Source organism: Mercenaria mercenaria, chromosome 2 (genome assembly GCF_021730395.1).
Source record: "Mercenaria mercenaria strain notata chromosome 2, MADL_Memer_1, whole genome shotgun sequence".
NCBI lineage: Eukaryota > Metazoa > Mollusca > Bivalvia > Venerida > Veneridae > Mercenaria > Mercenaria mercenaria.
The window spans coordinates 2,868,355-2,881,569 of NC_069362.1; the positions used below are offsets into that span (position 1 = coordinate 2,868,355).

Consider the following 13,215-nt stretch of genomic DNA (forward strand, 5'->3'; position numbering starts at 1 on the left):
TGTTTATCGGCAGCAAGTAACTGTTTAAACCCTTTTTATGTAAAGGGCTACCTCTTAAAACAAAGCGTGTGTATTTTCATAGAATTATTCAGAGTTGTTTTTGAAAAATCGGCCGAAAACCTGATGAAACGCCGTTTCGAGTGGTTCGCTATGCAACGCAATCAAGTGGATACCGTTCTGTGTCTTACTTGCGAAGTATTATCCATCTTAAAAAACAGTCATTAAGGCCTAACAATGAATAAATTTAGAGAGTTTTATATCATTATAATGATCCCGCCATTTCTAATATATTGTACTTTTACATTTTTATGCTCGCTTAACATTTAACATATTTTTGCTGACACTGTCAAAAAAACATCAACACAAAAACATAAAGCAAGGATGAACATCGAACAAGATCATTTAGTAAATAATAGTTACAGTTTGTAAAAACAAGAACCAGTTCAAGGATATTTATCTCATCCACGAATGGTACTGAACAGCATGCCAAAAGCGGGTTGACTCTTTAAATCAGTATAGTAACAATTGGTTACTTTTTAGTCCCTTAAAACCAATACAATGCGATTTCATTACTGATTTGCTGTGCATTTAAGCCGTTCATACAAAATAAATAAAGTTTGGTCCATGATAAAAGTATTGGCCAGTTGTTTGTACACATTTTCATTCATATTCCTGGTGAAACGTTCATTTATTTTCAGAGAGATAAATCACAGAGAACGTTAAAATTGGCCATGGAAAAAGACAAAATTTTATTAGTCCTCCATAAAACAGAAATGACGTAATAAACCTCTATGGTCGCCTTTCAAAAATGAAAATACAAATGAAATACAGACACCAGTGAAAGAAAATAAACGGACTAGCAATAATACTAAGAGAGACGTGTCATAGTTGTACTATTTAACTGTCTGTAACTAAAGAAGAAAATCGATGTTTGCCAAGGGGTACTTATTCGATTTGATAAGAGTAAGAAAAATTGTAAAATAATGTATCTTTTGCTTCAGAAAGTTGTCTCAGGACAGCCTTGTCGCTTGCAATGTCTATATCTAAAAAATCTGTCTCTTCCTTTGTTAATTCTTCAAACATTTCATCAGATAAAACTCTTTCTTCTAATTCCTTATTTCTTGATATTTGGTGCTTGAAGTTGGAGTTAGCAGAATTTTCGTTTTTTTTTGTGTGTGTTTTTTTTTATTCACTTTGAGCACATAGAGAAAACGCTTTTAATCGTTTGCTTGGTAACACGTCTCTCTTAGAATTGCTGGTCCGTTTTTTTTTATTGGTGCCTGTATTTCATTTGTATTTTCATTTTTGAACGGCGACCATAGAGTTTTATTACGTCGTTTCGGTTTTATGGAGGAAAAAAAAACTTGTCTTTTCCCTGGCCAATTTTAACGGTCTCTGTGATTTATCTCTCTGAAAATAAATGAACGTTTCACCAGGAATATGAATGAAAATATGTACAAACAACTGATCAATACTTTTATCATGGACCAAATTTTATTTATTTTGTATGAACAGCTCAAATGCACAACAGTAATGAAATCGCAATGTATTGGTTTTAAAGGACTAAAATTTACAACTGTAACTATACTGATTTTAAAGAGTCAATCCGCTTTTGGTATGCTGTTCAGTACCATTCGCGGATGAGATAAATATCAGTGAAATGGTTCTTGTTTTAACGAACTAATACTATTATTTACTTTATGATATTGTTCGGTGTTCATCCTTGCTTTATGTTTTTGTGTTGATGTTTCTTGACAATGTCAAAAATGTAAAAGAACAATATATTAGGAATGGCGGGATTATTATAATGATATAAAACTCTCTAAATTTATTCATTGTTAGGCCTTAATGACTGTTTTTTAAGACGGGTAATACTTCGCAAGTAAGACACAGAACGGTATCCACTTGATTGCGTTGCATAGCGAACCACTCGAAACGGCGTTTCATCAGGTTTTCGGCCGATTTTTCAAAAACAACTCTGAATAATTCTATGAAAATACACACGCTTTGTTTTAAGAGGTAGCCCTTTACATAAAAAGGGTTTAAACAGTTACTTGCTGCCGATAAACACTATATTTGAGGTGATATTGTCAAAAACTGTCAAAAATCTCCTTCCCCCGCCGGACTGTACAGAAGTGTTTGAATAAGCGGCACAAATCTCAGCTAAATGGACACATGTGCTAAAACATAGACACATTTGCGCTCCAGGTGCACCCATCGTTTTCATTTGATTCGTTATTTAATGGGTAGAAATTCCTTTAAATCATACTTACAATACCGGAAATTTGTAGTATCGGCCATATTTCTCCATCTGATCGGCGTAAAATTCACCATTCAAACAACGTTGGAACCACTTGATCTGATAAAGCTATGGCCAGTGTGATCTTATAAAATGTCATTAAAAAAGTAGTTTCATCAGCGCCTCGTGCCCAGATGATCTATCTGTTACTCGAGTATTAAATGGGATGTAAATAAAGCCTACCCTAAGCCAAAAAGTGTCCTGCATGCGACCATAGTGGCTTGCCAAGTCCATCCTTCCTGGGTTAAAGCCCTCCAGTTACCGTCGGCGAACATCTCCAGATATCCACTAAACTGAGGGAAGTACTCCATCATTTCTGTATACAGCCCCGGGACCAAACGTAACCCTGAAGGAAACAAGTTTAAAATCAAAGACATATGGTGAGTTCCTTATCATTTTAAACCTATCCCAAAATCCATTTTAACTATGTTCTTCTAGAGAGTGACTTGTGTTTGAAATAAAAAGTTTGAATCAACTTTGATTGACCAGTGTCTTTGTAGAGGAAACATCGCTCTTTTTTATGATTTTTATAATTGTTTGTCTAACTTTGCAGGTAACGAAAATATTTTGCAAAAGAAATTATATACGTTAGAACGTATACACCGAACGACACTTTTAGATTTTTCATTGATATTTTGTCATAAGAGGACTAAAATATTTTCCGGATAACATGAATATAGGGTTTATGATTTTTGTTCTGGTGTTCTTGCAAGTGTAAATCCTTCCTTTCAACGCATGCATTGAATAGAGTCTCGAAGGGTAAACAAGAGCACCGCCTTGCGGGTGCAGACGCTCATCTGAATATTTTGTCTCTGTATAAAGAAATATTGATCTTACCCAGACATTTTAAGTCCAAAAGGGGCCATAATTCTTGCAAAAAGCAATGCAGAGTTACGGTACTTGCTGTGCAGTGTCAGCTTGTAATGGCAAATATCTGCTCTAAGTTTTAAAGCAATAGTTTTGACCGTAAAGGAGAAAAGTTAACCTAAACGCAAAACTTAACCAAATATATCTGATATTTTCTAAGTCCAAAAGAGGCATTAATTCTTGCAAAAAGCAGGATAGAGTTGTGTTTCTTACTGTACAAAGTCAGCTTTTGATGATGAACAAGTGTTGCAAGGTTCAAAGCAATAGCTTTAATAGTTTAGCAGAAAAGTTGATCTAAACATAAAACTTAACCAAGAAATCTGATATTTTCTAAGTCCAAAGTGGCCATAATTCTTGCAAAAAGCAGGATGGAGTTATGTTTCTGGCTGTACAGATCAACCTTATGATGGTGAACAAGTGTTACAAGTATTAAAACAATAGCTTTGATGGTTTAGGAGAAAAGCTGACCTAAACATAAAACTTAATCAGGCAACGCCGACGCCGTCGCCGATCAAGTGATGACAATAACATTTTTTTTCCCAAAAAATCAGATGATCTAAAAATGTGTATTAGAAGCAGGCTTTACATATACATAAACACCAGAAAAAAGGATTTAATTTATCGTAACTCCAAGTAAACATGCTATGGTACATATTTTTTTTCTTCTATCCGCTAAGCGAATTTCAAACACCAACTTTGAATCAAATTTTGAATTTTATGTGAATGGATGCTTATGCAGAAATAGAAAAAAAGTTTTTAAAAATTTTACTGCAATCTGATTCGGTATTGATGCCACGCTGAAACTCCGGATAAATACAAGATGATAAACAAGGGATATTGTGTGTAACGGCTAAACCGATATTGGAATTACTGATTAAATATAAGACTTCTTAATGATCCTGGTTACATATAAGAAAAAGAGTGAAGCCACTTCTGGAAAATCTATTGTTGTTTCCAATGATTTGTTACTCGCCGCTTGTTGTGGGTTCAACCCTCGTCAAGGGTCGATTTATGTCGTATGAGGAAGCCATCTAGATGTTTGCGAATGGTTGGTGGTTCTATTTTGTTCCAGGTGCAAGTCATTACGCGAAATAAAGCACGAAACAGCGCCACTGCTGCAAGCGTGGATGCGCCATCTCGACGAGGTAATGCGTGCAATTGTAGTTCAAACACACCCTTATATGAATTGAAATAAACTAAAAAATCAAATATACCACCACACAGAAAACCACCAGGTTTCCAGGATTTAGTGGCTTCATCGCATGTAATCGAGCCGTTACCCGTTACTGGTAGTGGATACAGGAGTTCATCGCAGGAATATTGCCGTACCTCACCGTCCCCGAGCACTGTTGCTCCGGCAACAACGGGTGGTTCACCACATGCTGAAATTGAAATCTTGTTTTAGAACAAATATCGTCTATAGTTAATTTCAGTCAACAAAATTGATACGAAATTACTGATTTTCGTCGCGAAGTAACATGCGATATATACAGAATGAGATTTACTATCGAATTAAAAAATGTAGTCTTCCGGCACGTGCACAGAGCGTCTGACTTCGGATTTTTGGAAGAATATAACTTGTGCGAACCGCACTGTATTGTACATCAGTTCAAATATGTGCAGTATTGTTTTTTATTCTAAAATCTACCTTTAAATTGATACAAACGCATATTTCTAGGCAAGCTGATGGACTGTAACGATTCCCGACTGATGCATTGCCTTATTTCATATTATTTTTGAATATATTATTAGAACAATTTTAAAAGTGCATTTATGGTGGATTAGATTACAAACCGAATAAAGTTACTGATAAGTTAAGACTGTAATGCCCATAATAAAGATTAAACTATTCTGATAATGTACGTTTATCTAATTTAAAATTCAGCCATAACATCCTAATGTGATACACGCGTACCATGGGAAATCAATTTGGAAAGATCACTTAATATTTGTTTTAATAATGAAACAAGTTTTAAGTAGCAATTTATATAATAACTTAAAACCAGCCCGAAGCTAATTACTCCTAGAACTATGAAATGGTTATATACGATAAAAACAGGACACTATAAACACTCGACGATTAACAGTACCCGCATTTTACAGACAACTTTTAAAAAACTCATCGACTTGTTATCATCCGCCGAAAGCGGAGGGACATTGTTTTGGCGTGGTCCGTCCGTCCGTCTGCCCGGGTCACATATAGGAATGGTTTGGAGTATTAAAAAACATGATAGAAATGATAAAGGTAATGCCACCCCGCAAGTTTCATGAGGAAGACAAGATTTTATGGGCCTGTGTACTCAAAATTGTTAAGTGTATATGTAGTGTTTTATGCAATTTCTCGTTCGTCCGGAATCATATCTCTAACATGGTTCTAAGGTTTTAAAAGATGTAGAGATGTTTACTGTATACATGGAAATGCGGGACCCTGCAAGTTTCAGACATATTACTTGAATGTGACAAGATTTATAGCCCTTTGTACTTCTCTCGATGTTACTTATACAGTATTCTTATTCCATTTTCCGACCGTCACTGCAATAGGGAAATGCGGCCCTACAAAATTTCTGTTGAGGACGACAAGTTTTATGCAACTGCGAAAGGTTCAGTTAGATTGCTTGAGGAAAACACGATTTATGGCCGTTTGTCCTTAGACTAGAGTTTATTCAATCTGTTTCATTTTCACAAGAAAATGAACCTGCAGTCGCGGGTAAATGCCCAGGGCAGGCTGTTGTCCTGTTTGTTGATTCGATTGTAGGAAATGCACCGGAAGTCCTTCATTCTCCATCTTAACCAGTCACTTACTTGAGAGGGACAGGTCACTAACTTGATCGAGAAGCGGAGAATGGTATAAGTTACTGACTCCATGGAATGCAAAGCTGAAAAAAAAACATGTTGAACAAAGCAAGCAAGTAAAACAAACAAACATACTGTAACAGGCAAATCTGCCGGCTGGTTCCCATCCAGTCTCAGTACATGTTACTGTGGCCTCGGAGCCCGCTGTTGGAAAGTAATCAGCGTTACACTCGTAGGTTTGTGTGGTGGTGTTACCAGACACGTTAGAGTTTGCTACTGCTGGGGGATCACCGCAGTCTGAAAAAAAATGCAAGGGTTTGACCAAAAACAAAATAGGTGGGACTACACTCTTGAGCAATATCTAGGATAAAATGTCATTTGGAACTACAAATTTGAGCAATATCTAGGACAAAAATGTCATTTTAAAAAAAACAACAAATAATTAAGAAAACTAGAATGTGTGAACGGAACAACGACATGAGAGAAAGTTAACTTGAATGCATGCATTATTAATAAATTCGAAACAATTTGTTTAGCTATTAGATACGTAGTACAAAATGCAATCAGTCTGATTAACTGACAGCCGTAATGGTTGTGAATTCGAAGCTATAAAATCAAACTTCAAAAGAATTCGAAGGCCGTTTTTAGAATCATTAATGCGCTTCTTTTGCTACTAGTGTTAGTATTTTGTAAACTCACCAGGAACAGCAGGCGTATGGGAACTCAATGTGCCCCACCGGGCACAGACGGGTACCTAAATAGGACCACCTACCGAAAGTAACCAAGGTGGATAGTTTCTTCAACATAAACGTCATTAAATGCAAATCTCATCCTTTTATATTGTGTTCTAATTCCCTTTTGCAATGTTTAAGTGCAAAACCCTTTAAGAATAAAGCCTTGTCATTGGTTAACTGTTTGACTGGGCTCATAAATGACATCGGAAGTCACACTGTAGGTTATGAATGGTTTCCAAAATTTCACTACCGTAAACACAATAGCCGGTAGAAATTAGAGAAAAAAGGCAGTATACTTACCAAGAACGCATTCGTTGTCAGTTTCGACATATCTCTTGTAAGGGCCACACTCGCACTGCCCTTCATTTGAGCAGTATCCATTAATGAGGGAGCATATTGAGTCGTCAGTGCACGGGTGGCCTAAAATGGCTGAAAAAAATGATGTCATTTACCAGTTAAGTTGTGTCATATTACCGGACTTTTTATGCATGTTAAATTTAACAGCTACGCTGACGACCTGTTCCAAATATAAACCAAGAAGAGCATAAAACTTCAAGTGAGAAGATCGTAGGTTTGAATCTTAGGTGAAGCGTTTTTTAAGATGATTTGTCCTTGACCTGTGACAATTACTGCATATTCTGTTTAAGAACCCAGAAACTCTCTGTATTCATTTCTTGTTTCTTATTTCTTCCTTTTTCTGATAATTCCCAAGATATGTGACATTATTTGGGACCGTTTACCTAGATTTACTGCAAATGATTTTTTTGTTATTATTATCGATCATTTCACTTTCCATCTTATTTTTGGTAAAATTTTCAATAAATGCAATATTTGATAAATGCACAATTTTATTTCAAGTTAAAGGAAAACACTTACGAGTGCACGTGGGGTTGATTTCCTTGTCCCACTGTTTACTTGGTAAGCACTTGGCGGTGCCTCCACCAACAGTTCCTTTGCCGCACGTGTAAACATTGAAAGATCCCACAGTTCGTCCATTAGAAACACCCCACGGTGGTAGTGGACATACATCACCTTGTTATAATATCACATCATATCAAATCACACCAAATCAAAAATGTTATCATATTATATCATATCATATCATAAACCATATCATATCATATCGTAAGCCATATCATATCATATCATATAATATCATATCGTATCATATCGTATCTTATCATATCGAAAGCCATATCATATCATATCATATCATATCACATCAAATCACATCACATCAATAGCATGGCATAGTATAGTATAGCATAGCATATCAATAGCATAGCATAGCATAGCACATCACATCACATCACATCACATCACATCATATCATATCATATTGTAATTAGGAAAGATCAATTTTATAAGAAAAATGACAATATTTGCCTATAGGACATGACTGAAAAGACAAAATAAAAGGGTAACTAGTGCAGATAAATTATGCTTCAAATGTGTTTAAACATTTTTCATTACATCATACGTAATTCAACTTCAGGCTTCAAATCTGTCATATGAATGAAATAATGCAGAGACTCGCTTCAAAAAAGGGACATAGATTGATAAATGTTTAAAAAGAGTGATATTTCTTTGGTATTAACTTACTAGTTAATGCTATTCTGTTTTGCGTTTACAATGTTACAAGAATGTAAAATTAAGTATGCAAATATATACATGTAGTAGCAGTTTATATTTCTGAACGTTTAGGTTGACAAGGTGTTATCCGGACAAACGTGTCATTAGTATTTTGCATTTTGTAAATTTTCAAAGGGTCACGATTCAGGTATGTTAAATAAATGTTCTGACAATATGCACAAGGGCACTTTATGGTAATCTTTTAAGAAATATTGGAGCAGATCCCTTGAATTGAATTTTATTTTAATTTATGAATGCAGAAAGCTGTACGAGGAATTGTCCGGACAAGGCTTTACAGCATTCTGTAAAATTTCAAAGGGTCATAACTCCTAAACCATGTCTTGACAATATGAGCAAGTTCACTTCATGGTGACATTTTTTCATATGTTAAGGCCATACGTAGGAGTTGTTTGGAAAAAGATTTCGAGACGGACTGACGTAAGACATGCAGCAAGTATATGCCACCTCCCCCCAGACTTCCTCTCGCCCCACCGACACCAACATTGTATAATTTTTGATAATATATCTGTTAGTAATGACCGAATTTTATGACCAGCAATAAGCTTAATTAGCCTAATGGCGGCAGGTGACCAGCGCAGACCAAGACATCCGTGCAGGCTGAACATGGTTCAGTCAGTAAATTCTTAGTGAATATCCCTTTGAATAATATTTGGTACTGCCAAAATTGAATGATGGGCCAGTCCATTTTAGAAATTTAGCACAGTAAAGTTTAAAGATATAACTCATCAAGTATCTAGCCTGCAGATGTACTAAACGTATTTTTGCCTCTATGTAACGGCCAAAATTCACCTGACCTTCATATATAACGGTATATTAAGGTGGTACCATGCTTTTAGTTTTGGGTGAATGACAAATAACAAATAACAAAAAAATGCCCAGTTGTTTACAAAAAAAAACGTTAAAATACACTGATATTTTCTTCGTCCATCAGAAGGGAATCATTCTTATGCCTTAAGAACGAGTTCTGGGCCCTCCGAGGATGATTACCGCACAATTATGTAAAACAATAGAAATTATAATGCGATTTAAATGGACTCCGCAAGAATATTTCAAGCACAACTATTGTTATGAAATATATTATTATGTTACTCATTTTAGATACTTTCAAAACCAATGCCTGTGAAGAATTGAGAGATGAAACTAATTTTGACATATCGTGAAAACTAATGACAAAATTTTATAGCTGGTAAATGTTTGAATTTGCTGTTATTTATACTTTCCAGTTCGATTTTATTTAAAAAGTCTGTTCTATATTCTAGTTTACAACTCATAAGTTAAAACAGTAAAACAAGTAACTTGCTGTCGTTTTCTTTATCCAAATTCTACTGTTTCAATCAACTAACACTAATAAGAGCCATTCACAATATTGTGATCACTGAAAATAGATCCCTTAGCTGCACAATGCATGTATACTGAGGATTTATCTAATAAGCATATATACATTGGAAATAAAATGCTAATACCTATTTTGTATTGCAATAATGCTAAAATATTTCATCCGTGATATGTCCTTAAGTAAATATCTTTTTTCTTGACCAGAAATCTACCTTGCCTTCAGACACGAAAAATAAATTTCCTTGACTTTTCAGTCGTGGGTAACGGAAGATAAATGTTCAAAGGTTATAGCTAAATACTTATTACCACTGCTGTTAGCATGTGACCTTTTTAGCTTGAAGCGCCTATTCATTATGTTTAACAGTTACCAATTACGCTAACAGCCGTTGGTCAATCTTATCACTGCTGACATGGCCAAGTTAAAATTCAACTAGGGTCGACTTGTGCCTAACTAAATATTACGTCAGTTAGCAAAAATCGTGTATCAATCAAGGGGTGATAATCAAACAGTTATGCACGAAATGAACATATCTTAAATACTTACGGACCACTGTCATGCAACTATATGAGCAGTCGGGTGAACCGCCAGCCAGACTTCCAGGTATACAAGCCTCGGAATCTTGGCAAGGCCGAGAATGACAGTTTTTATCCAGCTAAAAGAGAACAAGCAAAACCAGTCAATGACTAATTGAGCCGTGCCATGAGAAAACCAGCATAGTGGGTTTGCGACCAGCATGGATCTAGACCAGCCTGCGCATACGCGCAGTCTGGTCAGGATCCATGCTGTTCGCTAACAGTTTCTCTAATTACTATAGGCTTTGAAAGCGAACAGCATGGATCCTGACCAGACTGCGCGGATGCGCAGGCTGGTCTGGATCCATGCTGGTCGCAAACCCACTATGTTGGTTTTCTCATAGCACGGCTCAATTTATGATTCTGTTTATCTAGTTCATGTTAACCATCGATCATAAACACTTTGGTAAAGCTGTTGGAAAACGGTAGGAGGATAGCGCTGATTGGATAGTAGTGTGGCTTTAGTATACATGATAGTAGGACGGTAGGGTAGTATAAAGGATGCCGATGGTAGGATATAAGGCTAAAAATTTGGCGTTGGCAGAATTGGAAGACAGTAGGATAATAGAATGCCGATGTTAGAATACATATATATTAGTTGGCTGACAATGACGCAATTGCACTGCAGCGATAGTAAGATAGTAGGATTGCCACGACTGGATAGCAGTTTGCCATTGGTAGGATAATAAGATAAAGAGATAAAAGTATGGCTGCAGTAAGATAGCAATATTGCAATTATGAAATACAAAATGTAGTAGGACAGATTGATAGTAAGCAATAGTGTTCTTCTACAGTTCTTTCACTGCGTTTTGATTATTGCTGGATGCCTGGAGGTAGAGCTGCAACTAAATCGTATATAATCGATAAGAAAAGAGGCAGCCCAATTGAATTTGGACAATCTATACATTCATACCACATGTACCAACATGGTTTTAATTGGCGATATCTTAATGAATGTAGTAATCAGTGAGATATTTATAAGGAAACAATTTGAGCCGCACCATGAGAAAACCAACATAGTGCGTTTGCGACCAGCTTGGATCCACATGGACCAGCCTGCGCATCCACGCAGTCTGGTCAGGATCCATGCTGTTCGCTAATGGCTTTTCTCTAGTTGCAATAGCCTTTGAAAGCAAACAGCATGGGTCCTGACCAGACTGTGCGGATGCGCAGGCTGATATGGACCCATGCTGGTCTCAAACGCACTATGTTGGTTTCTTCATGGCGCGGCTCATTTGATTTAAGAGCTAATGGTCATTGTTACATTCGAAACTTTTGGCACATTACTTGTTTCATCTCTTGTTATCGTGAAGAAACGCCGTGATCTTGGCATACTGCAAAGAATTAGAAGATTGGGCGGATCTTCTGTCAAACAAGCGGGACCGTCGGACCTACAAACCTTTTTAACATTGTAGGAAAAATATTTAGCTTTATTTTACTGAAAATGTTTATAAATAAACCTGTTACAAAGCTCTTCCTTTCTGAACATTCACCCTTCTCCAGAAATAAGGTGTTTTTTTTACTTCTGTTTATTTTGTTTTTTAATTCTAACGGGACACATGGACATTTTTGGTGCAAAAAATAAGGGCTACACATTTAAAAGCAAAATTTATAATTGTAAGAAAATACTTAAGTATGGAAAATAGTTTTGTTTTAATAATTTGTCCACCTGAACAAAGTCTCGCATTTTTAGAGATTTCAACATGTATACTAGTATAATATTAATGCAGTTTGGATTTAAAGAGGGGCTCTTCTTTGACTGATTTTATTTCGTTTATAATACGAATCAGAAACGGTATTGTATACATTCTGATTTCGTATTTTATAAAGTAAAGTATTCTTACTAATAAAAGCCAAACATAACTTTTCAGTCAGATCACAATATTTTTTTCCGCTACATTGACATTAAAATTTAAATGGTCGCTTTAATATAAAGAATGCTCGATCATCGATGTACCGTGTCTTCAGTAGTTCTCGGCAGTAATGTTGTTTTCAATTTGTTCGGCAGGTAAGAGATTTATATATATACATGTATGGCAAAGGACAAAAAGTACAGTTAAACACAATGTTCTTTTGATAAAAAGGGAGCTTACTTACAAGTTATCTTAATAAAAAAGACAGCGTAGAAAATAAAAATGAAGTACAACAACATTCTTACACTCGGCGACCACCACTGAAATTCCGAATACAGGAGTGTTTTTCCAGTTCTGGTAGGCGTATCATCCCTAGTTCCGCCGTTCAGTTCACACATGCCACTTTGAGTGTCAAAGGTAATAGACTGGCAAGGTTTCCTCCGAACACAAAGTTTAGCACATTGTTCGAGATCCTGTGCTTTTGCATTCCAAATCTGAGATTCACTAAGTCCTAATTGCGAAACCGTCATCTCTTCAGCATTAAAACACTGCAAATTGCCGCTTTTGAATGTCAAGATCAACAATATGAAAGATATGAACAAAGTCTTTTCAGACATGTCTATTTCAACGTTTAAATTCAGATTATCTAAAAGTTTTAAGATCCGAACTCCGGAGACTGCAGTCTTTACTACATTGTAAGATGTAATTCTTTTTGCGACAGATAATCCGATCAAACTCTAGTCTAAACTAACTGCCCCTATTTCAGTTCAGGAGCTGAATGCAGCAGACGTTTCCAGCAAATAGTAATGACGTAAGTATTATTTGAGGCCTTTCATATATATGTTTCTTGTCAGCTTAGAACGCGTAAACTTGCACGCAACCATACAATTAAAAAAGAAGCAAATGAAGACATTTTAATTCGTCGTCTAGACTACTTTTATTAATATTCATGACCTGGTTCTGTAAATAGCGAACAAAATGTCATTTGTTTCACAAACAACTTATTATTCTGTATTCATGCGCAAATACATTCAACAAAAATTAGTTCTTAATTTCAGAAGTTGCAGCCAAGTTTTGTAAGAATAGCTGGGGGTATATAATATAGGGT

At 35.9% G+C, this 13,215-nt stretch overlaps 1 protein-coding gene across 1 annotated transcript; it reads right to left on the reverse strand.

Annotated features, from left to right (window-relative positions):
* Window positions 1-2,478: 2,478 nt before the first annotated feature.
* On the reverse strand, window positions 2,479-12,867 carry LOC123562528 (uncharacterized). Its single transcript, XM_053537688.1, has 7 exons — window positions 12,413-12,867; window positions 10,226-10,334; window positions 7,570-7,725; window positions 6,994-7,122; window positions 6,095-6,256; window positions 4,381-4,548; window positions 2,479-2,645 (listed from the first exon to the last, which is right to left on the reverse strand). Exons 1-7 carry the CDS (start codon window positions 12,722-12,724, stop codon window positions 2,479-2,481), a joined length of 1,203 nt encoding a protein of 400 aa, XP_053393663.1. The 5' UTR covers window positions 12,725-12,867.
* Window positions 12,868-13,215: the final 348 nt, after the last annotated feature.